The sequence below is a fragment of the Ceratosolen solmsi genome, unplaced genomic scaffold, assembly GCF_000503995.2.
Source record: "Ceratosolen solmsi marchali unplaced genomic scaffold, CerSol_1.0 scaffold10, whole genome shotgun sequence".
Taxonomy (NCBI): domain Eukaryota; kingdom Metazoa; phylum Arthropoda; class Insecta; order Hymenoptera; family Agaonidae; genus Ceratosolen; species Ceratosolen solmsi.
In genome coordinates this window covers 11,085,171-11,109,870 of record NW_011948412.1, presented here as the reverse complement: position 1 = coordinate 11,109,870, position 24,700 = coordinate 11,085,171, and the positions used below count along the sequence as shown (strand labels likewise).

The 24,700-nt window shown below is 29.1% G+C and overlaps 3 protein-coding genes across 5 annotated transcripts; 1 reads left to right on the top strand and 2 right to left on the bottom strand.

Annotated features, from left to right (window-relative positions):
* Window positions 1-733: 733 nt before the first annotated feature.
* Window positions 734-2,358, bottom strand: LOC105359439 (ATPase WRNIP1). Of its 2 annotated transcripts, none has more exons than XM_011496054.1 (3): window positions 2,132-2,358; window positions 1,264-2,052; window positions 734-844 (listed from the first exon to the last, which is right to left on the bottom strand). In XM_011496054.1, the coding sequence occupies exons 1-3, from the start codon at window positions 2,345-2,347 to the stop codon at window positions 809-811; spliced, it is 1,041 nt and encodes a 346-aa protein (XP_011494356.1). In that variant the 5' UTR covers window positions 2,348-2,358; the 3' UTR covers window positions 734-808. The 2 variants fall into 2 exon arrangements, with proteins under 2 accessions (XP_011494356.1, XP_011494365.1); XM_011496063.1 differs by lacking the exon at window positions 734-844 and adding an exon at window positions 1,085-1,162.
* Window positions 2,359-7,263: 4,905 nt separating this feature from the next.
* On the top strand, window positions 7,264-9,281 carry Phb1 (prohibitin 1). Of its 2 annotated transcripts, none has more exons than XM_011496043.1 (4): window positions 7,264-7,330; window positions 7,762-7,865; window positions 8,179-8,600; window positions 8,720-9,281. In XM_011496043.1, the coding sequence occupies exons 2-4, from the start codon at window positions 7,778-7,780 to the stop codon at window positions 9,026-9,028; spliced, it is 819 nt and encodes a 272-aa protein (XP_011494345.1). In that variant the 5' UTR covers window positions 7,264-7,330; window positions 7,762-7,777; the 3' UTR covers window positions 9,029-9,281. The 2 variants fall into 2 exon arrangements, with proteins under 2 accessions (XP_011494345.1, XP_011494337.1); XM_011496035.1 differs by lacking the exon at window positions 7,264-7,330 and adding an exon at window positions 7,353-7,462.
* A 10,245-nt stretch (window positions 9,282-19,526) lies between these two features.
* LOC105364913 (alcohol dehydrogenase [NADP(+)]-like) lies at window positions 19,527-22,399 on the bottom strand. Its single transcript, XM_011502949.1, has 5 exons — window positions 22,208-22,399; window positions 21,721-21,924; window positions 21,451-21,567; window positions 20,738-21,123; window positions 19,527-19,599 (listed from the first exon to the last, which is right to left on the bottom strand). Exons 1-5 carry the CDS (start codon window positions 22,370-22,372, stop codon window positions 19,527-19,529), a joined length of 945 nt encoding a protein of 314 aa, XP_011501251.1. The 5' UTR covers window positions 22,373-22,399.
* Between the last annotated feature and the right edge of the window lie 2,301 nt (window positions 22,400-24,700).

Sequence of the window (24,700 nt, the reverse complement as noted above, 5' to 3'; positions counted from 1 at the left end):
AGCGTTTTTATTGTTTGTTCATAAAATATTTATTATTTCAATAATATAAATTATTGCCCTATATGCCATATATACAGATTCTTGAAGTTATTAAAACATAATTTAAAAATGTAGAAAGATTTTTGACTCGTAATCGTAGACATAACAATTTGACATTGATAGTCAAACATATTCGTGAACTGATTTAAACTCAACTTTTGCATTTAATTTTATTTGTTGAAATATAAAAACCCTTTTTTTTTTTGCTTTATATAAAATGATACAAAAAATGTTTAACGTCGATAGTTTATGTTTAAAAAAGTTTAAAATATTAATTGTTTTTGTTTTATTTTATTAAATAATACCATGTTGCATTCGTTCTTATAAATATGAATTATAAATATTTTCAAAATACTTCTCACTCGCAACTCTTAACAATCTAGTTTTTACATTATATACAAGAAAAATTCTTTTGTTTTATGAAAATGAACTTTAAAAAAAATTTACATCTTCCAGACCTTTGGGTAAATAACTTTTATTTAAATTTTCTTTATATTCCTTGTCCTCGTAATTCGATCCTACAAATTTGTAATTAAAATATTAGATTATTCCGCACACATTTTTCTTAAATATGAAACTTATTACTTACCTAGTTTATTTTTTTCCAACTTGGCTTTTATAAATGAAGGAACTTTTGGCTGAGGTCCTTTATGATTTTCAATTATACTTTTTGACTCCTGTAGCGCATTTAGTATTTCTTTTGATTTTTCAGCCCTCGATAGATATACAACACACTGCGCTAAAAATACATCGCATTCGGGCATTCCTATCATTTGACATGCTTGCATTGTATGAATCGCTGTGGCTAAAACATTTATTAGACGTAGCATATTTTGGTGATATGAAGAAATCGATTACACCTAATTAAAAATCAACTAAATCTATTTTATTTTATATTATATCATATTTTAAATAACAATTATTGTAGTAAAAGATATAAATTTATTATATTGTTTATCGATATATAGCTTCAGTTTCTAAAAATAAAATACTATTGATAACTACATTTTTTCACTTATAATTACAAGCGATAATAAAACCAACCCTTTTGTCTATTCTTTTTTTTCTTTCTTTACATCCCAATCAAAAAATGTCAAAACATGCAATAGTTTTACTGAAGTGACTTTTTAAAAAATATAAAAATAAAAAAATTAGTTAAACAAGGATAAATTTTCAAAGTTATCGGCATAAATATTAGTAAATACTAATGGATAACTTACATACTGCATCTTCATCATCAAAATCAATATCTTCACTCGCTACTCTAACCAATCGTTTTGCAATGTAAACAGGATCTTCACCAGTTTCCATTATTCTTGCGAGCCAATATAAAGCAGCATTCTCATCATCTCCTATTATGCAATGATGCAGTGCAGAGTGCATCTGATAAATATTATCGCTCTGTTTATTATTTGTAGCTTGGATTGCTGTTAGCGAACATTTTATGTCACTTATATTTAAATTTATTGGCTTTGTAGATTTATCGATATTAGATACTTTGGCTTCAACGGCACTTTCCAATCCATTTAACGCTATTTTACAATCCCCATCGCACATTTCCGCTAACCAAACAATAACTTCTTGATCAATAAAAAATGAAGTTGTAACGTTACTTTCAGTTGCATTTTTACTTTTTAATATTATCTCTCCATTTATGGACTTTACAGCTTTAGACAGTATAGAAATTAAATCATCTTTTTGTAATTTATTTAACATAAAGATACGGCACCTACTCAGTAACGCCGAATTTAAACTAAATGGATTTTCAATTGTAATGCCAATTAAAATAAATGTACCAGCTTCAACGTGTGGAAGAAAAATATCTTGCTGAAGTTTATTAAATTTATGAATTTCATTCATAATGATTATCGTCTGATTAGATGTAGTTTTTGCCTCTTTAACGGCTTTCTTGATATCGTTAATACTAGCAGTTGATGCCGATAATTCAATCAATGTTATCAATCCATCACACAATGTTTTATTTTCTTCAATGATTAGATTAACCAAAGCATCCTATAAAACATATTTTTTTAAATAAGAAGTTTTAATAGGAAAATGATTTCGTTAATTCAATATTTGAGATATATATTACCTTTCCACAACCTGGAGGTCCCCATACTATCATACTTGGAATCACACCAGTTTTTAATAAATTGTATAATACAGTTTTTGGTCCAATGACATGACTCTGACCAACATAATCATTTAAATTATTAGGTCGCATTCTTTTAGTTAATGGAACATAATTGTTATTTTTATTTATATTCCTTTGTGCATCATTATACTTGTTACTTGACTTATAATTCATTCTAAAGTTATTTAAATTACCCGATATAAATTTTGATATAATTATTCATAATCTTATTCACTTTTTATGAAATTCAGGCTCTCAATTGCCTAGGATATTATTAATATCTAAAACTGAAATAATAATTCATTAATACTTTGTTGAAATACAAAGTCAAATAGGGTATATTCTTTTCAAATGAAAATGGTAATAAAATAGTAAGGTAATTGTAAAATGTTACTGTTGCATAAATTTTATGCATCCACACATACTTTAATATACATTTACCATTATTAAATAAATTTCGGCAATCAATAGCATTTCAATTTAAAATGTACATTTACTTCTTCAATTCTAAAATAAAAAGCATACTCCACTCGTAATTGATTTCTTAACTTTCAGCTTCATAATCTCAAATGGAGTTGATATAATTTCTTATTTTTATTTAAATATTTCTATATATTCAGTATTTTTAAATAATAAAAATCTTTCATACAGATTTTATAGAGCTATTGGCGCCAATAACCTGTCAGATTGTGGCTACTTTCAAAAAGGAGAAATGTACTATCCTTGATAAATAAAAATAGAAAAGACTTAAGCGCTATCGGCGATAAATTCAACAACTAATTTGAAATTAACTTTCTCATTTTTAGTGCCTATCGAAGAGAAATTTTTTATCTTATTGAATATTTATATAATAATGAATGTTGAGTTTTTATAGTAAAATATCACCTTAAAAATATAACTGTACAAGTATGATGAAGAAGTAGAGATTTTGTAAATTTTTTACATATACATTAAAAATTTGTAGATAAACTCTATCCCTTGTTTCATTATTTTGTAGTCTAACGTTATTATTATTGCCTAATGTACCTCATTATATCATAATAAAATATAAACAGTTCCTTAAAATTTATAAGTATTGTTCACTACTAAATGATATTAATTATACTTCATTCTCCAAAACGTTCGGAATCATCATCATTTTTATCATTAAAGATATTTCTAATTCACACATAAAAATGCTAATTTTATTATTAGTTTTGTAAGATGCAATATTGGAGGATTTTGTATATTATAATTACAATAAAATTGATGTTTTAAATTCATAACACGAGAAATTATGTTAATATATAAGAAATATTTTATAATACATAGTTTAAGTAATTATATAATATACTTATAATTCTGTTAATGTAATGTAAGAATAATAATAATAATTTAGTTTGAAGATAAAATTTTTGTTTCATAGTTTGAAAAAAAAAAAGCAAATAGAAATCATAAAGCTACAATTTCTGAAGACATCCAATTTGACTTGTATTTTCATTAGTACTGCTAAATTATTAAAAATTGCAATGCCAGCAATTGATATTTGCTGTTGGATAAACAAAAAATAGCAGAAAAATAGATATATATTTTATAATGAGAGATAAAAATTGTCTAAACAATCAACATCTAATATTTAAAATAAATAATTGTTAACTTTAGAAGTACATCCTGAAATAAAATGGCATACATAGGTTTTGTAATAAAACATTTCACGCACATAGCAAATCATAAAAATAAAATAAGAGTATATAAAATTAGTGTAATGATAAAATTATCATTAATAAAACAAGAAATAAAGCATAAAAGTTGTCTTAAATTTATAATGCGGATACTTTTATATTTAATAAAATTAATTTATCATTTAAGATACAAAAAACTTCTTAAATTATGTTATCTTATTTATGTTTTATATGTAAATTTTTGTTTATAGTTCAATGTGGAATTCAAAAGTATTTTAAGTGATAAAGTAAATTAAAAGCAGAAAGGAAATTCGACGAAAGAAAACATTTTTATATTATTACATGGCCTTTTTGTATGTAGCATAGCGCATTACATTTTGTTCAGTATAATAAAAATAAATATATTGTTATTTAATAATATGGTTATTAAATAAAATTTAAAAAAGATTTAAGTGTGTTTGAAGAGATGTAAGATTTATGATTAAAATAATTAGTAACTTTACAGTCTGTGAAAATTGAGAAAATCCTGCAATTAACTAAATTTTAGATAAAACGTCTTCATTAGTCAAACTAATACAATTACCAAAGAAGAGTAAGTTTCAGTTTTAATTTTAATATCGGTGGAAATCAAATTTTATATTAATAAAGCCGACATTTCTTAATTTACTTATCCTATCGGTTTAATAAATAATTTAATTAATTATATAATCTTTTATTATATCTAATATCTGACATATCCAACTCTATACATTTTCATTATTATAATTTCTATACTTTTAATAAAAACTTTTAATAATGTGCATTCTGCATGTTTAATCTCAAAATTAATTGCATATAAATAAATCATTTCCCTTCAACTTATACATAATATATTATGCATACTTTGGAGTGTTTTATTTTTTTTCTTTCTATTCTTTCTTTATAACTGCTTCGTACATAAACATCATGAATGTTTATGGATCATTAACTTTTCTCATTACTTCACTGAAATTTTGCATAAACTAAATTCATGGTCTCAAACATTCATATATTATATTATTGATAAATATTGTTTTTAATGACACGGAGGATGTAATAAATAATTTGTAAATTTGTAGTCCGATCATCAAATAATAAGACAGTTTATTTATTCACGAGTAATTTTCTTTGTGTAGAGATATTTCTCAATCACTTTCTAAGCACTTAACGATGACCTACAATTAACAATTGAAGTTAACAATAAGACCACTTAATAAGATAACGCCGCTATTTATGCTACGATAGTTTAAAAAGTAAATTTGTCTTATTATGTATTCAGTAACACCGATATAGAAGCTTGTGTGTGTGCGTGGTTAATTGATGTATATTTGGCATCGTTTTTGCGTTAAATTTTATTTTTGAATTATAATTCCGAATTATAATTAAATAGTTAAGATACGAAGGATAAAATAAACTTCTTATTGTAAGTGAAGTTATAGTTTAGCTTTTGGTGTTGTACTTTATATATTTACACCAATAAATATCAACATTTATTGTAAGAGTTTTTTTTTTGATAATTGCAAATTATAAAAAAAAGAAAACTACTACGTGGAAGCTGTTATGAAAAATAAATTATTTAAAATACGATTAATATTAATATATAATGGTTTCTTATCGTTTTCGAAAGTGAATGATATTTAATATTTCATTAATATAACTGATATATGAATTACTTTTGAGCTATTATTTATATAAAGTATATTGCATTTTTTGTGATTATACAACATACAACATACTCAAAGATAATTTCTAATGATCTTTCATTATAATTGAACGAATTGCACAAAACTTAGGGGGAATAGTTTTTTTTTATTTTTTTTTTTACATAATGTTTACGATATTAATAATAAACTAAAGCAGCTGTCGAATTTGAGATTTTAACAAGACTAATATCCTGCAACGTAAGATGAACATTGTTATTCCGTTAATTATGCAACAATCAATCGACACTGTAATTTTTTTTATACAAGTATAATTTTCTAATTGTTAAATATATTTTATGTATACATATTTTATTACACAAGAATGTTGCAAGAAACGGATGTTCCATTTATGAAAATTGAAATTACTAATGTTTAATCGAACAATTAAAAAAAAAGAAGTTAAATAGTTTGATAAATAGATATTTGATTGAAGCGATTTTTTTCTTTTTTTTTTTTTTGTAATTGAAGACTATGATCGTAAAATTGGAAACACTCTAAATTATTTTTTTTCATTTACTCTAATTAATTCTGGCGCTTTGGAGGGCTTATATTTTCATTAAACATAAATGATTTCTTTAATGGAAAGTAGAGCTTCGAATCTATACTGTTTGTATTATTGTTTGTAATAGCGAGCATTTGAATTTACTTATTTCCGTAGTAATAGGTGTAATTAAAATTCATTTAGTAATTATAAATAATTGTACATTCAGCATTTATTTTGAAAATACTGGGCAGCTCATACGAAACAAATACTTTTTCAATTAATGCGATGAACCGATATGATGGAATGCTGAGTTACACAGCAGAGATATTTCAAATGATTTCTTCACTAATTCGTTAGTTGCAATACTTTGGTGTGCGCCTAAAGCAAAACAAAAAATATGTTATTCGTGTATTTGTATATGTTTGCATCAGAATACGGATTTGATTATGATGTTCTAACGATCGAATTTTTATAATAAAATTACACGGTTGTGCTTCTCTCGATAATGGACACTTCAAGCAGTGACTAGCTGAAGTTATCTTTACCCAGTGAAATTGGCGAACCTCCAATTTCGAGAATTTTTAATAAATACATGGAGACTCTTGGAAATGGCCTCAATCATTAGAAATTCTATCGCTCAGCGTAGTCCGATACTTAGTTTCAACTTATTAAATAATTAGTTGTAATCGGTATTTAAAATGGGAATTATTGACATTCATTAAGCTCGTTTGATGATTATTATTCTTCAATGCCAAAGCATTGGATGCCGAAATTTTCAGATAAATCTATGACTTTTAGGCACTTCATAATTTAAAATGAATATCGGTTAAGGCTATTGACTTGTATGGCTGTCAATAACTATTAGATAAATTATTTCGCATCTCTTTCTCATTACCGATTATCTTTTATTAAGCATTTATTGCGATACATCTATTATAACACTTTCAGAAAGTATGCGATAAGATTGTGCAGAGTAACATCCCACGCGCGTACGCGTTCCTATTATTTGGTTAACTAATCGGAGGAACAGTCGTACCACGCGCGCTTTCGTAAGCCAATGACATCTGAAGCTTTTGTACGTCCATGCGACGTTTTCTCCTTCGTTTTCGTCTACGAGAATCGAAGGATTTCAAAAGTTCGAAAAATTTTCGCCGCACATAACGTAGAGGGAGACACTGCTTTTCAATCAGTTTCGCCCTCTAACAGCGTAATTTCTAATCTCTCAGCCTCCCTCGAGCCCATCTGGTTATCCGTATATTCTTACTCGAGAACCGCATGAGGACAAAAAGTGGTAAAGGTTAAGCCTATATAAATCAATCGGGGTGTTATATAAGAGCTATTAATAAGGATTTTAAGGACAAATATAGTTATATTTTATTCATTTCTTATTAAGATCAAGATTATTAATATAAGAACTTGAGAAGTAAGTTGTGGAAATTGATCTTTCAATTGCGTAAACTTGGCAGTCAAAACGGTGATTATTTATTAAGCGCTTTTCATTTACTGTTTCTATCATTTTCAACATTAGCTTTCGGTATTATTATTTAAATTTTTATTCTAAGATTTTATCTGCTTTGATTTAATTAGGCCAGGAAAATGTGTTATATTATAATATCATAGAGTTTTAGGTTATGTTAAGTAACGTGATGAAAAGAGAGAAGTTTTATTTATTTATATATATATATTTCATTATGTCAAATTTTAATTTGGTTTATGTTTTAGGTGATAGTGTAAGAGAATGTCGGTAACATTTTTCAATAGACTAGGTCAATTAGGCCTTGGAGTTGCCATTGCTGGAAGTGTTATAAATTCAGCCCTATATAATGGTTTGTAAATGTTATTTGTATTACATTTAATTGAAAATTCTATCCTATCGTTTATGCCTTAGTAATACTAAGCCCGAATTTTTAATTCTATAACACTATGAAATAAATATGTAAAACATTTACTTTTAGGAATTATTTCATCGTAGTATTATTAGATTTATTAACGATAGAATAATGATATAACTAATACACGTAGGACATAGTGTTAAATTATACTTAATACTATTGCATCTATAAGATATTTTAGTTTACATTATTTAACTTACGTTATTACCATCTATTATTGATAAAAAATATATTATTATTATTTTAGTTGAAGGTGGTTACAGAGCTGTTATTTTTGACAGATTTGTTGGTATAAAAAATAATGTAGTAGGTGAGGGAACACATTTTATTATTCCTTGGATTCAGCGGCCAATTTTATACGACATTCGATCAAAACCTAGAAATGTACCAGTTGTCACTGGAAGCAAGGATTTGCAAAATGTAAATATTACATTACGTATTCTATTTCGTCCAGTGCCTGAATCATTGCCAAAGATCTATACGATTCTTGGCATAGATTATGACGAAAGGGTATTACCATCTATTACTACCGAAGTACTAAAGGCAGTGGTGGCACAATTTGATGCCGGAGAACTTATAACTCAAAGGGAGCTTGTATCACAAAAAGTTAGTGAAGAATTAACCGAAAGGGCCAGTCAGTTTGGCGTTATTTTGGATGATATATCTATTGTGAGTATCTAATAATTTTCAATCACTTATTTTAATCGTATTAAATATAATATCAAACGTATAAACTATTTATTTATTATTTAATGTATATAACAAAGTTGTATTCAATATTCTTTTAGACACATTTAACATTTGGTAGAGAGTTTACTCAGGCTGTTGAATTGAAGCAAGTTGCGCAACAAGAAGCAGAAAAAGCTCGTTTTCTTGTAGAAAAAGCTGAACAACAGAAAAAAGCAGCCATTATTACTGCTGAGGGTGATGCAGAAGCCGCCAGTATGTTAGCAAAATCACTCGGAGAAGCTGGCGATGGTCTTGTTGAACTTAGAAGAATCGAAGCAGCTGAAGACATTGCATTTCAACTTGGAAGATCTCGTCAAGTTATATATTTACCACCTGGCCAGGGGACTTTGTTACAATTGCCTAATTAGAAATACTACTTAAATTGAAAATACAAGCCAATTGCATTTTATAATTTTAATACTATATTTGTAACTTGATATTTGACTATCCGCTGAAGAAAGGAGAAGTTAACCAAATTCTTCCCTCAGGGCTCTTTATACTTCTATAGCATAAAAGCGTATTGTATTTGTAGATTTAACCAGTACATTTGGTGGATATGAAAATGTTATATTTATATTTCATGAGAAAGAAGATTCAATAATAATACATACTGATTCACTATGTTTTTATTTTAATTCCAACATTTAGTTATATCGATTGATTAATAAAATAGATTTCTATACAATGTTATAAATAATTTTGTCGATATTCCTGTTATACTAATTATTATAGTTTCTTTTAATTAATTCTTTTACATAAATTCAATTTTATAGTTTAAAAAATAATTTACTATTAAATGTAAGAATATCATTTTTTAAATAAATAATTTTTATTTTTAGACAAACATCTTATTTTGTTACAAAAAAAAAAATTATGTGCTATAATTATAATATTTAAAGCAAGCAAATTTAAAAATGAATATTGAGAATTTGATTAAAGTATGTAAATTTATTAAGTGAATAGAATACAATTGTATTAGCAAGCATACAATGCAGAAATTTACGTATTCTGTTGAATTTTTAATAACATACATGTTCGTACATAGTAAAGTTCATAATAATTATTATAATTTCTCAATTATAAGAGATTAATATAATACTGTAAATTAATTATTTTATAATTTGAAAGTAATAAAATAATGTACAGTTGATAAGTATCACATTGCAATTAATTTAAGCATAAGTAATTAAGTAAAATTAATGTAGAGAAAATAAAAATTGTAACAAAAATTAAGCATTATTATTAATTAAATTAATAATCGTTTTGCCAATGTAAAATGAATAGACTTATAAAAGTTTTTGTAATTTTGTTTTGTTGATTTAAATTTCGTTTTTTTTTTTTTGTGTTAATTATTAAAATTTGTTATTTCCGCAGATATGCATATTTTCTTAGATTTTTATCGCAGGCAACAAAATTAGAAAATTTAATAGAAATATAAAATATGAAATTACTTTTAAATTATAAATATTCTTTTTAAGATATTGATTGACCATATAAAATTGCGGCTATTTTGATAAACAAGAGCTGTTATTAATTTGCATTTTTATAGAGTTTGACAAAATTAATTTGGAAATCATCGATATTGAATGCATAAAGTAAAAATTGTTATTTATTACATAAGAATGAAAGCATTGAATAAATAAAAATAAAAAATTATAATTATATTTTTAATTTAGTTTGCACATACTTTATTATATCATTAATAATTTGATGTGTACTATTTAATTATTATATTTATTAATGAATGTAAACCCAATATACCAATTGAAATTATTTCGAATTTCATAAATATAATCCGAAATGAGACGTAAACTTTTCACGTTTAAAAAATATATGTGAAATTGAAAAAATCATGCTTATATTTCAACTTATACTGTTTAAGATTACCAAGTAGGTAAGTTATAATCTTTCTATTTTCCGATATACACTACACATAATAACGAAGCCAATACAAATCAATCAATTATTTTTATACGATAAGTGTGATTAATGTATACGACATTGTATATACTTCAAGAATAAATTAAATTAATGGATTGAACGTTAATAAGTTTGCTATTGTTGATTGAATCATAAATACACAATGTCATTGAAAACTCATTTGATATTACTAAATTATATATTTAATATATAATTTAATATATATATATATATATATATATTAAAATATAAATAATTACGTATTTTGTTACAAATACGTACATACAGTTGCATGAACAAATAATAAATGTAGAGTGGGAGAGGTATGAATGCGTAATTCAGTTATTTAAACTTTTTATAACAGTTATTTAACAAAATACTAGCAACGAACTTTCCAGGCTATGCCATTATGACCTCACGACCAATATCGTTATGGTAACAAACATCTACGAGAGAAATAGTGCGATAATATTTAAGGGCTGCCCTTCACGAGCAACAGTTCAGTTTGCCTCGGTCTATTAACAATTACACAATCATTATAAAACGCACTATATATTTTCGACTACATCTACAGAAACTACAGTTTAACAATATATATAATTAATAATCAATTAAGTAATAATCTACGAAGGAAATAGTGACATTTATATAAATTATTAATAACATATTAGTGACTATAAAACAATAGTGAAAACATAAAATATATTGAAGCAAGTCATACATAAGACAAGACCGACGTAATAAAGGCGCGGCATCAACCATACGACTATTATCAGAAATTTAATGTATGTTAAGATAGAATTTATTAATTATACAACAAAGGAAGAAGTACATTCATAATACGTATTAATAAAGGAAACTTTATATTTAATCTATTATATCATTTATACTTCATAATTAATTATTTATTATTATTATATTTAATAAAGAAACAACGATAAACATTAAAAGTAGTCTTGAATAATTGGACTGTCCTTTCTACTTGCCAGCAACACCTCCACCCATCATCCAAGGACTTTTTTAGTCTGATCGCAGACAACCAAAAACATACGAATGGCTGCGTAAGTAAAATAATGTCTTTCTAATAGAAACCGAATGAATTTTACAATGTACAGATTTTTATTATTTGTTTATTATTAATGTTTTTATTATTTATATATTTTTTATTTAATATTTTTATTATTAATAAAATAAATAAACATTAATACAACGTTCATTATTTGCAAATAATAAGTAAATACATAATTACAAAACAGTTGCTAAAATTTTATTCATTTAAATATAATATACAAATATAAGTATATATATGTTTAGTATATATATATATATATATATATGTATATCCGATAAATATATAATTTTACGTAAATCCGATAAATAATAGTTTTAAGCATATATGAGTGAATATGAGTGAAAATATTTTTCATACAAAATCTTCTAGAATAAGAAATTATTGTGAAAAGAGACGATTGAAACATTAACTTTTAAAATATATTTTCTATAATTACAGTATCTCATAATTATTGTAACATTTGTTTTTATTTTTCTGCAATAATATATAATTGGAGCAATAGGTAATACAAATAATACCAAATAACCATATTTTATTACAAAAAATGCTCTAACCTATTTTTCAAATTCTTTTATAAATTACACGTAGGCTTCCCTATTTTAGTTATTAGGAGATTTATATACAAGTTAACGAGTAAAAGCACGGTTCAGTGATACTCGCTAGAAAAGGTTTTGACAAATTTTATCCATCTTTAGTCAACGTGTTATCCATACGTCATTAGTTCTCATTTAATGATACAATTTTTGTTACTTATAATGCATTTTCACCTGTCCAGTTGCAAATAAATTTGCATCCCATGAAAATACAATTTTCAGAGCTTGCCCAAATTGGCTTTATATCTCAAAACTATCTATCATAACACCTTTTTATTACACGCGCGCGCCTCTAAATTACTATCCCATTCCTTCCTGAACATTTCTCACTCGTACTCGGAGGGGCAAATCGCCGTCTATCAATGCAATGCTAATACACCTTACCCCAAGCCTGTTCCATTTCACATCCGGCTATTTTTCAAAAATTCCGTCTTTAATAAGCGAACGCCGCGCCAATTAATATTGTTACACACGGGGGACAAAGTAGCGGCGAAGCTACGCGAAGGGGACGGCAAGAGGCTGTATTATCTCGGCGGGGGGGCGCGGCCACGGATTCTCCCCCGATTGTCGGCACTCGATTTGACGATGAAACGACGATCCATCATAGTTTGCTGGTCACCGCGGGATGCCGCAGGCCCCCGCCGCCATCCCTGTCTCACCCTCACCTTACCGCAGATCGTCCAACACCACACCACCTCACCCCTTGCTCCGCCCGCTGAAACTTCACACCTTATTTCTCCCCCCGCGCAGATGGTCGCACCTTCGGTTTGTACCAACTTGAAGGGGGGACATTGCTTCTCTTGTTTTTTATTTGCTTTGTCGGCGAATTGGGGCTACGATAAGTGCTGATAAATCTTGGGATTCCGACGGAATTCGTGTTTTGAGGACGAAGCCGGAAGTCTGGAATCTGTGAAATTCCGTGGCTTAACTTGCTTATTATGGTCAGTTATATACAATTAAAATCTCGCTCCATATTTAACCTTAACGGACGACGTTTTAGCGAATAGTATGGATTGCGTTTTGAAAATTTCACTTCCGAATACACGCAGATACACGACTCGTACGAACGATGGCGAATGCGCATTCCAATGCGTTAATAGGGGGATAGATTTATGCGTGACATTTTATTATACCTATGGGGAGTGTGTGTGTGGGGGGTGGGGGGCTGGCTCCTTAGATCATCCATAATATTTTTCATCAGCGATGAGTTGCTCGTCAACGGCAAACTTTGAATTCCATCCAAATGTACCGTGTACTCGCCAGTTATTAAGAACATAAATTTGAAAAGCAACGTTCGAGATGATAAATTGTTGGTCGAAGTGAATTGCATCGAAAGATCTTTATATCGAGTTAAACAATAACAAAAGATTTCAGAGACAGGATCCAATGAAATAAATTCAATTTTATAAACAAAGTGACATTTTACATGGTCTTTTAAGCCGTGATATAATATGTTGACAAGGAAGACTTACGTTAGTTAATTTTTACGATTCCAAGAATTAAATATAAGTGTATAATTGTTTAAACGATAATCTGAAATAAAGAATTTATATTCTAAGCATATCATTGTAAATGATATTTCCTATTTCCAAAATATTCAATAAAAGGTCCTACAACGATCTTTATTTCCACATTTATTTGTCAAAACGTTTCATTCCACACACACACACACACGCACAAACAAACACACACACACACACACACACACACACACCAAACACATACAGAAGCATATTATTTGAAATATCATAAATGAATTAATTTTGGAAAAATTTTAAATGGTAAGACAATTTTTGTTATATATTATATGAATGCTCAAACATCATTCCCTTATCCATATTTAAGGTTAGAAGAGTAGGCGCATATACATATATGCATCTATATGGGTTTGTGTGTGTGTGTGTGTGTGTGTGGGTGTGTGTGTGTGCATGCATGCGCACGCGTGTTCATGTGTATGGCGTCGTAAATAAAATGATTATGATTATTTCGTTAAGAATAAACGTAGGCAGCATTTTATATTAATTCATCACATGCAAACTGCCTAATAATTTAAATATTCTATTGAGCATGAATTATGGAATATAACTATGAATAAAGAGCACGCACTACACGACCTTCTAGTACAAATTGCGACATCAATTTGGTGCAGCCTCTCACGTATTAGAAGCCAGGGAAATCTCAACTTTGGAGGGTTCGTCGTAAGCCTTGTCAAGAAAATGGCGACTAAGCCAGTAATTTTCATGTTGAGGGTAGATAGAGTAAGAAGAACGTCTTATGTAAGGGATTTCAGCTAAAGGATACTTGTACTTCCTGACAAATAGGAAAACTTATTACCTCACAGATTGCAAAAACTAATTAATTAACTCATTTCATTTCACGAACCTGATTTTTTTTCTTCCTCCCGAACTCTTGTTTCTTCAATTTTGCTCTTTAAACGAATGTAAAGTCATTACTTTTATAATTTAGAATCTACTACTTATTTTCACTTGCTTTCGTAATTCCCGTGATTGTTATTTTTTTTTTTAATTTTATTTATTGATAAATTCCTTGAATGTTGTAAAAATACCAATTATTAAATCGTGAAGTAAATACCTTAGAGTGTTACGTAATAAGGTAGTTTAGCGTTAAGTACAGAGTGCATTAACATTTGTAAATGCAGAGAATATTATACATTAAAGCACGTAAATTTATTTAAATAAAAGTTACTATTTTTTTATTTAAAGTCAGAGAGAGAGAGAGAGATAGAGAGAGAGAGAGAGAGTTCTATAAATATTAGTAAATAATTTATAGAATTGAATAATTTGGATACTTAATCAAATAATTGCACTCGAACATCATTATTACATTAATGCTAAATTGGTGGTCATTAAGAATCGATTCAATATCAGTTTATAATAAATAATTTTATACTAATATGTTAATATATTTATCAAGAACAATATATATATTTGCTCCTTAACTGAATATTATAACGGTGAATAAAAAAAACTATTATTTATTTTTAAGTGTAGAGACTACGTTACAATTCAATCTTCATGTTCATATGACCTTTAACTGAATAAAATTTATTTAATTAAAAATAATTCAGACAATAATTAATAAATATTAATATTAATAATTCTATTGGTATTATGGAGATAGGATACACAGTTTTACTCAATTAGAAATCAAAGTCGAGATCTTTTTTTTTTTTTTTTTTTTTTGATGTTTATTACATTAAGTAAACCACCGATACGTTTCGATAAAATCGAAATTACATCTCATACGCGATAATTTATAGAATAAATAGAATTATGTTGGATATAAATATTGCTATTGGTAGAACATTAGTTGAAACAAAAAATGTAATAAATTAGTAAAGTAAGATCAATTTTCAACAAACATGGATTAAAAGTCATTAAATGAATATTTCACACATATCGATGCAAATACACTTAAATACAATACATATATATATATATATATATATATATATATATATTTGAACGTGTGTAAACTACACAAGTAAATATTATTATATTAATAGATTGTTGAAAAAAATATCTTACATAATTAACTTTGAGTACTATTACTGTATAGTACTAGTACTACTACAAAAATAAACAGTGAGCGAGTCAAAGAAATTCTCATTTAACCAAGTCAAGTACGTGCATAATGATATTTTTATGTATGATTTATATGGAATGAAAATTTATCATTTTTCACGTCGTTCATCTCCCCCCCCCCCTTCTTCTCTCTAACATCTTGTACGCGTGTATTAATGGGAAATAGACTATACCACACATCTCCACATATATACGGTCATTTATCATCATAGCATAAACGCACATTAGAAAAAATTTCTCTCGAATCTGCGTCAGGTTGTCTTTTTTCTTTTCTCAAAATAATCGATTTCTCATCAACAACACATACGGTCGATAGCAAAACGTACGGTGGAAAAAAGATTAGCGTAAGTAACGAAGACTTGCGTAGAGGTCTAAGATTTTTTTTCTCTTAAGCATGAGCCACACATTCAACTAACATTTCGATACGCTTATGAAATAAAAAAGACATACATAAGAAACTAGATAGACATGAAAATTTGTCTAAGGAAATGTTGAAGTGAATGATTGATACATTCAGCATGTATTTATATATATATATATATATATATTTGAATATAAAACTACTATTAGTATCATTGATTTATATGATTAAATTTATAATTACAGGTTATATTTGTAAATGTTGTTATTAATTATAATAAACGTAACGGCTCATTTGCCATAAAATTTCGTTTTCATTTCATTATTATAAAATGATGCTGTTGAGATTTGCCTTAAAGATGATAAATTTAATAATTCCAATTACACATTTTATTATAAAAATGCAATAGAATGTTTAGAGAAAATGAATTTTTTATAGCAATTAATGCTCAGAGTTCATTTGAATCGATAATTCGAGATATCATTTTGTAAATAACGATAAAGATAAATTATTGTGCACTCGTCATTTTTACACTTAATAATTGTTGGTCATTAGGCGACAAATGACTCTCGACCCTTTTCGCATTTAAAGTAAATGTATTTGTAATATTGTATCTCTCTTCATGAGAACGACAGGTGGTGCATATTACGGACTACACCTTCTACATAAATGCACAGTTTTCTTTTTAAATTGAAGACGAGGCTTGTGAGAGCTGGAAAGGAAGAGGTGGACATGCACGACTACATGTCCACGATTCAAGGTCGAAGCGCCGCCTTCGTCGTATGTCGCTCGTCCTTGCCTTAGACGATAATACAAGTCCGCAAGGAATAACGATGGTAAAATGCTCATTCGCGCTAATACGTTAAAAGTCAATTTTAGTATTTTATCGTTTAGAGCTCGGAGTATAGAAAATCAATCAACGCCGAAGATGTAAATAATCAATCAACGAGGGAAAACTTTGTAATCGGTTGGTTACGAAAGATTGACCTCTTTGAGTCGGATATTCTAGCCGCGATAATACAACATTAGTATTCGGTTAATAATTGAGGATATTACATCTTATTATTCTCGAATTTTTTTAACGATTTGATCGATACTTTAGACGATAGAAGAGATTAAAGAATTGTATCGATTGACATTGTATTTTATTTAAAGCTTAAAGCGTTTTTTATGCTGTCAGGTGTATGGTTCATAAGTCTGCACGAAATAAGGCTAAATTCAACAACAACAACAACAACAACAACAACAACAAAAATAATAATAATAACGACAAATCTTTAACATTCTTATCCGATATGCGATATTTGCACTACAAAGTAATTTTCAATGCAAGTCTCGGACCATTTAATACGTCCTTAAGGATATGCCAATAAACGAAAACGATCATTTCACGCAACTCTCCATTCATTCAAATACAGAGATCTCAATCGTCAGTGTAACAAGTTGGCTTTCCTTATTTACAAAACTGACTTTTCACTATTTGCCAAATCATTACTATTTTCACAATCTTTACAACATCAGCACATTAATAAATATATCATTTTAGCAAACATCCGTTATTCTTCATCGTTCGTCGACTCAACCTCGCACTCACTGAAAGAAAAATCACTAGTAAAAATCTGAAATTTTGTAGCCAATTACCAAGCGTAGCGAGTGTAGTGAATCGTCGATTGCGTAAATTTTTTTTAATTTTCTTTTTTTTTCTTTTTGTCCAAAACCCGATCGGTAAAGCCTGCCTGGATAAGCATTAACGATCACTCGACGATCGATGCTGTCAAAGCAAATTGTACATAATATCGCGCACGGATAGTTTATATTCTACGTCGGGGCTATTTCTACCAAAAAGCAATAATTCAACAAATACGGCAGTCTGAGAAGGTAGCTCCATATAATTACGTATGGCGAGCCAGGAGCGAGAAAAAGGAAATCGTGAAACGGGGGCATCGAGAGGGCTAACGACCGCCGCTTCTTCCTTCTATTTTTCTTCCTCTCCTTTTCCTTCTTCGTTTTTTCTTCTTTTTTTTCTTCTTTTCTTTTTTTTTCTTTTTGTTTTTTCTTACGAGTGGGCCAGTGGCAGTAGCAGTGGCGGCACCTGTTACGCGCCGCCTTCACCCCGGGCATATTATATGCAAACCCGTGAAAAGAAAGGAGACGCTGTCGGCGGCACGCGAGGGCGCACATGTGCCGTTTCGGCTGCCGTGCGCTAATAACCCGAGGAATGAGAGGGAGTAACGGAGAGGAGTTGGAGCCGACACCGAGAGCAATTTCGCCCTAGAGTAGAGACGTTCGGCTTCTTAAGGATTTGCGGATTTTTTGATTCCGGAGGTAATCGGATGCCACGAGCGAGTTGCTGTCCCGAGGTGTTTGGATAGAAATGGGCGGCTTCTCCTGGCAAGCGGGCTAATTCGGATTTTAATGACATTCCGACGACTGGGGCATATGTTTCATCTCGTGCTCCCTCAATTCAAATCACTTTAACTGACAATTATGTTAAAATGATCGTGCATGACTTGGAAATAAATATACATTATGTGGAACAACTGTCGCCTAAAGTCTTTTAGACCGGTTGGGCTTTCTTTTTATTTATTTGCTTACATTACTTTACTCTCCACTTACTCGGTCTTATTAGGAGCTTATAATCTGCATGACCACAGATACATTGTTTCTTACTTGACATTATATAAGAAATACATAGCAAATGGGTTCACGAATAAACATTTTGGTTATTGTGCAATTTAAGCGCACAATGAATAAACATTTCATTGGAAAATTATGTTCGTATAGATTTTATATCCGGAATATTGCATTATATTAACGTATCAATGCTTAATAGATCCTCCTTAAAATTCTAATTATTGGTTATATAAAATAGTACAACTTCTTAAAAATCGTTTATTTTAAATGAAACGATTGAAACTACCAATTTTTCATTCTCTAATTCATTTCATTAATTCGAATGACATTTTTTGTACATTTTTCTTAATTATTTTAAATAACGATGTAATATGACATTTTAAAATAGTTTTCGACAAAACTTCTATTTACGTATTTATGTATTTTATTAAATGTAGATTTTATAAAAATATACGTTTTTTAAAAATACTTACAACGACAGATTTTTAACTAAAATAAAATGTGTAAAAAACAGTTTTCTTCAACATTATTTTTTGTCTATCAAAAATTATTTGATTGAAAATTAGGATTTATGATTTATGATTTAATGCTACATATATTTATCATATTGACTATGATATTAACGCATTATATGTGAGAAATTTATCCATATTATTATAAGAATAGCGATTTATAGTGCCGTCAATGTACGTTGACACTCACGTTTTCATATTTTAGTTGACTTGCGAATGGATATTGTGGATGTTTCTCAACTCTAAAAATCAAAATAGATCAATTTGTAATAATTTACAATTGTAAATACATATGGTAAACTGATGATGATCTAAAATGTAGATCAATCTTATCGATTAACACTATGCGATGAAAATCTTAAAATATAAAAAAATTTTTGCCGAATATATTATATGTTTATAATGTATGAAGTATTGTATTTATATTTATTACGAGTTTTAAAATTTCAAGCAAACCAACTCTTATCGCATTTTAAAGGAGGCTATTAAAATAAAACCAAATCCATTATATTAAATTCATTGTTCCTTAACACCGTAATCTTTGTTAGAGTAATTGTACTGATAGTAATAATAGTCAGGGTTTCTCTCCTAATTTTGCAACATGTGCTATCAGTAACCTGTACATTATCAATATTTTCACGTAATAGGTTAAGTTTAAATAAACCTTGAAGCGTCCACTCCTCGCATACATCATACTTCTCTCGAAAAGAATTTATTTATGCGATAAGCCGTTAGAATGCTATAATAATAATTCATCGAGTTAATTGAAAAGTGAGTGAGTAAAAGTGAATTTCAATATATTACCGCGCAATGCTGCGGTATCCCGTTTACACGAAATTATTTTCATTGTAAGACGATTACGAGAAAATGTAGCGATTAATGCCGATTTACTTAACCGCGTACATCAACACATTTATTTCATTAACATTTGTGCTTATATACGCGCGTGTAATTTTTTTCAACTTACGCAAAAACTTCATAATAATAAGGATTATCATTCGTTTGGAAAATTTATCGTGCACAATTGGAAAGATAGCGACTTATACGTATCATAAATAATAAACAATGAATAACAAGACAATAAATAATTGTAATAAAATAATTATAGAATTATAAAATATTTATAGAAGAATATCTGTAAATTATCTTTTAATTTATTATTATTTACATGATAAGTTGTCGTGGTCGTTTAAACGATTCTTAAGACGCTGTTTTGAAATCTACAGTTTGAAAAGCCTGCCAGAACGCTATAAATATCAATCAAATTGCCGTAATTATTGGAATTTTTCATTAATACCTTATCGTAATTACGTAACTCTTTGCCAAAAATAAGTCCGCGTCACGAATAATATTAATAGGTAAAACTTTGATAAGACTCACCCTTTATCGCCAAGAAAATTGAAGATCCTGCCACGCTCGCCTTTATCAAGATTATTCAATTCCTCGATCTCGGCGTCCGTTAACGAGAAATCAAATATCTCGATGTTCCGCTTGATTCTCTCGGGATGCGTACTCTTTGGCAAAACGACAATGCCATTCTGCACCGCATGACGTAGCAGCACCTGAGCCGCCGTCCGATTGTGCCTCTCCGCGATTATGCTCACCTTGGGATTGTCCAGGAGTCGCGGCAGTGACTGGCTCAGCTTGGTCCTTTTGTCGCCGGAGGAGCCGGGCGAGCCAAGGGTACTGAAGGCCGTCACGGTGATGCTGTACTCGGCACAGAGTCTACGCATTGGCCTCTGCTGATTGTAGGCTTGCAGCTCTATCTGGCAAGTAGTCGGGAACGGGGCATTTCATCCAATTAGATAATTATTTGGCAAATTATTCGGGCTTCTCTACATTAAATTATTTATGTTTGTAAATTATATATAATCATGTGTATAGAGAGCTAGTTCTAACGCGACGATCGGCGAGGATCCGAGGTCATAACAATTGCCCCCGTGCTAAGTAATGTATGCAATAATTCTTTTAATGGTTATTTTTAGTAAAATTCGCTATTTCTTTTAATTATTTCAAAGGGCCTGCGAAATTATTATTATTATTATTTTTCAGCCGAAAGCATTATTTATTTGAATATAATAATTACCTCTTACCTGTAAATTACTTGGCTTAATTTCTGAATTATGGTATATATTTAAGAGTTGGCTTTCATTAAAATTACTAAGTCCAATAGACCTCGTAAGTCCAGCTTTGACCAGTTTTTCCATTTCCTAATGAATGCATTATTTATTAGTATTTTTTTTTATTTTAACGGATGAATCGAGCAATTATTTATGCAACATTGAGATTATTGGATATACGTATATAAAAATAGATGTGTAAAAGATTTATTGTTATAGTTAGAAAATTGTGTGATAACGTACTTTCCATATAAGTAGATGATTCGCCTCAAGATCCAACATTACGCTTCCATTTTCATATTTGGCAGCTTCGTATTTGTATTTATCTTTGACGAAGGCAAAGGGCTTATGAATTAAATACATATTCACATATTGTAAATTCAATTTTTCCAACGATAGTTTCAAGTAACTTTTGATCATTGAAGGTTGCATTCCGTACGGCGGCAGCTTAATCAATTCAGTTATAATTATTATTTTTGAAGCTAATCGAAGCTCCGCGAAGTAGATGCATATATTTGAACGTTAACTTGAAATTTAATTTGAAGTCTCGTTTTTTTTTTTTTTTTACCCGACTACAACTTATAGTGAAAGGGATTTTTATGAGAATACCGAAAATGAGAATGTTCCATGCGAAATAAAGAAAGAGAGCATTGGTAAATACAGTTAAATTTCCATTTCATTCAATAACTTAAGACAATACAATCTTGCTTAAATTTTTTTTTTATTATACCTTAGTCGTTATGAAAATGTCCTCGCGCTTGCCGCCCTTATCAAACCATTTTTTCAACACTTTGCCAATAGCTTCTTCGTTTCCATAAGTAAATGCTGTGTCAATGTGTCGATAACCAATTTCAAGTGCACTGGTTACGGCGACATCGATGGCCGTTGGTGGCATCTGGCATTGATAATTTTATTGTTTATCGATAAGCTCGGTAGTTCCGAAGGAGTTAATGAAGTTTATTTTCCCATAATTGTCTTCCCTTCCCCCCCCCCCTTTGTCCGCTTTTTTCTTCTTTTAAAATTATTAAACTTCGACGGAAGCTAATAATTTACGATAATGGCAGATGACGAGTGAAGCTTTAAGAAAATCTTTTGAATACTTGTATAGATTATACTTCTTTATTGTCTTTATTCTTTTTATTATAACATTTATTTTGATCCTTTGAACCGTGACTTTTTAACGAACGTAATAAAATGAAACGATAAGGATTTTTTCAGTTTCAATGAAGAAACTGTGCACGATTCATTATTATTTTTTCACTTTATTAAATTTTCATGATTGATTAATATATTAAGTAGAAGGTGTATCTTCAAAGAGCAAAGTATCGGATTTGTCAATATTTTAGTGTAAACCTTCTTGTATTATACTTCTAAATTTGATAAAATTAAATAGAGAAGGTTGTATGTTTTTACCTGCCAAGTGCCGAAACCAATTATAGGCATATCATGCCCAGATGAAAGTTTTACTGCTTTTATCTTCGATGCTTTTGAGCTGATGTAAACAGCACATAAAATATAATAGATGTAACTGACCCTGGACAAAAGTTATAAATTACATTTTTTTTTTGTTTCATTTTATTTGAGCCAATACTTTCTTTTATCGATCTACTATTGCAAATGAATAAATTAAGTACAAATAATAGTTTAAGCAGTTGTTATTTAGAACTTATATTGTATTCCATTTTATTACTTACTTTACGTACAACATTTTGAAATTTCAATCGCGATAATTAGTTTTAACTACTTCACAAAAATAAATTTGTAAAAGGTTATAAAATAATTGATGAAAGTTCGTTTAGTACACAAGAACCCCAATGTCTGGTTTCTTGGATGTGACTAAATCACTTATCTTCTTTTCGCTTCGCGTAAACTTGTCTGAATTTTCTGTACAAAAGATTATTTACTATCTACTGTAAAACGTCAACAATATGTCTTATCATGCGCATATGTATATGTACATACATACTTATGCACTCCCGTTTGTGATATCTAGAGGAAAAAATTTGTTTCGTATTATTTATTTTGCCATTTCATAAGATAATTCAAAGAAGCCATATATATATATATATATATATATATAAATTAATTATTTCTTCTTTTGAAAATTCTAATGAAAAAAAGATTCATTAAAAAGTTAATTTATTATTCATATTATGTATAAATTGGAAATAATTATTCATCTGTCGTAGTATGAATTTCCTATAACTTTCAATTTAATCATAATAATGGTATAATAGAAAAATCATTCGATTAAAAATATCTTACCCTCGTTATCAATATTATAAATATTTTTTATATCGTAAGTATTGTTTTGTGATTATAGAATGGTTATGCGAATTGGCTAATATATATGTACGAAAAATTGCATCAATAAAAATAGTACATGATTACGGGAAAATTTTGTTGATTTAAAAATAATTATTTTATGAAAATTGCTGTTATATGCATTTTATACTTACACACTTTATAGTAAGTATACGTGCATCTGTGCGCGTATATATTTACAACTATGCACATAATCTATAATAATCAATAAAAGGTTAAATAAAATAAATTCATTAAAAATCTAATTCATTTAAAGCTTTTAGCTGAGAAGAAAGCATTATTTAATGATATCTTATGATGTGTTTAAAACATCTTTAATGGTTAAATGTTTTCATTCATAAATTTTCATCCACTTAAATATAGAATCGATTAGATGAGTAATAAAATGCGTGTATGAAAGTTGCATCAAAGGAACTACTAAATCCATGTACTTTATAGAAAAATCTAAAAAAGATTAGGAAGCTCCTGCGCTCTTCGTGAAAGAAGCTACCTTTCTCCATTAAAAGCTACTACCCTCTCTTGCTCCTCCTCCTTCGTCCCTCGCTCACACACACACGCACGCGCACACACACACACACTCTCTCTCTCTCTCTCTCTTCCTCCCTCCCTCCCTCTCTCCCTTCCTCCCTCGATTTCAGGCTACGAATTGCTTTTACGCGTATAATGGAGTTTCTAAAGAAGGAAAAAAAGCATAAGCGAGTGCTGGGAAAATGAGAGGCTGGGGGGCAAGGGCAAACGACCGAGTGGACAGGGAGTTCGTTATGCGGATGCAGGCGCGTCAAACAAAGTGGAAACGGCCGCAAATGGGAAGCTCTGGTACTAGCACTACACAAGTGCGTGTAGCTACGTGAAATTATCGGGGGAATTATTAGGTTACGCGTACAATGTCCGGAAGAGC

What these genes read in the sequence shown, in the direction of transcription:
- LOC105359439 (XM_011496054.1), bottom strand. Translation starts at nt 2,347, where the DNA reads ATGAATTATAAGTCAAGTAACAAGTATAATGATGCACAAAGGAATATA. An exon ending in GACCTCCAGGTTGTGGAAAG is followed by an intron (nt 2,053 to 2,131) that starts GTAATATATATC and finishes TATGTTTTATAG; the next exon opens with GATGCTTTGGTTAATCTAAT. An exon ending in ATTTTGATGATGAAGATGCA is followed by an intron (nt 845 to 1,263) that starts GTATGTAAGTTA and finishes TAAATGTTTTAG; the next exon opens with CCACAGCGATTCATACAATG.
- Phb1 (XM_011496043.1), top strand. Translation starts at nt 7,778, where the DNA reads ATGTCGGTAACATTTTTCAATAGACTAGGTCAATTAGGCCTTGGAGTT. An exon ending in AAATTCAGCCCTATATAATG is followed by an intron (nt 7,866 to 8,178) that starts GTTTGTAAATGT and finishes TTATTATTTTAG; the next exon opens with TTGAAGGTGGTTACAGAGCT. An exon ending in TTTTGGATGATATATCTATT is followed by an intron (nt 8,601 to 8,719) that starts GTGAGTATCTAA and finishes ATATTCTTTTAG; the next exon opens with ACACATTTAACATTTGGTAG.
- LOC105364913 (XM_011502949.1), bottom strand. Translation starts at nt 22,372, where the DNA reads ATGCCACCAACGGCCATCGATGTCGCCGTAACCAGTGCACTTGAAATT. An exon ending in ACATTTTCATAACGACTAAG is followed by an intron (nt 21,925 to 22,207) that starts GTATAATAAAAA and finishes GAATTGATTAAG; the next exon opens with CTGCCGCCGTACGGAATGCA. An exon ending in TTAAGCCAAGTAATTTACAG is followed by an intron (nt 21,124 to 21,450) that starts GTAAGAGGTAAT and finishes ACTACTTGCCAG; the next exon opens with ATAGAGCTGCAAGCCTACAA.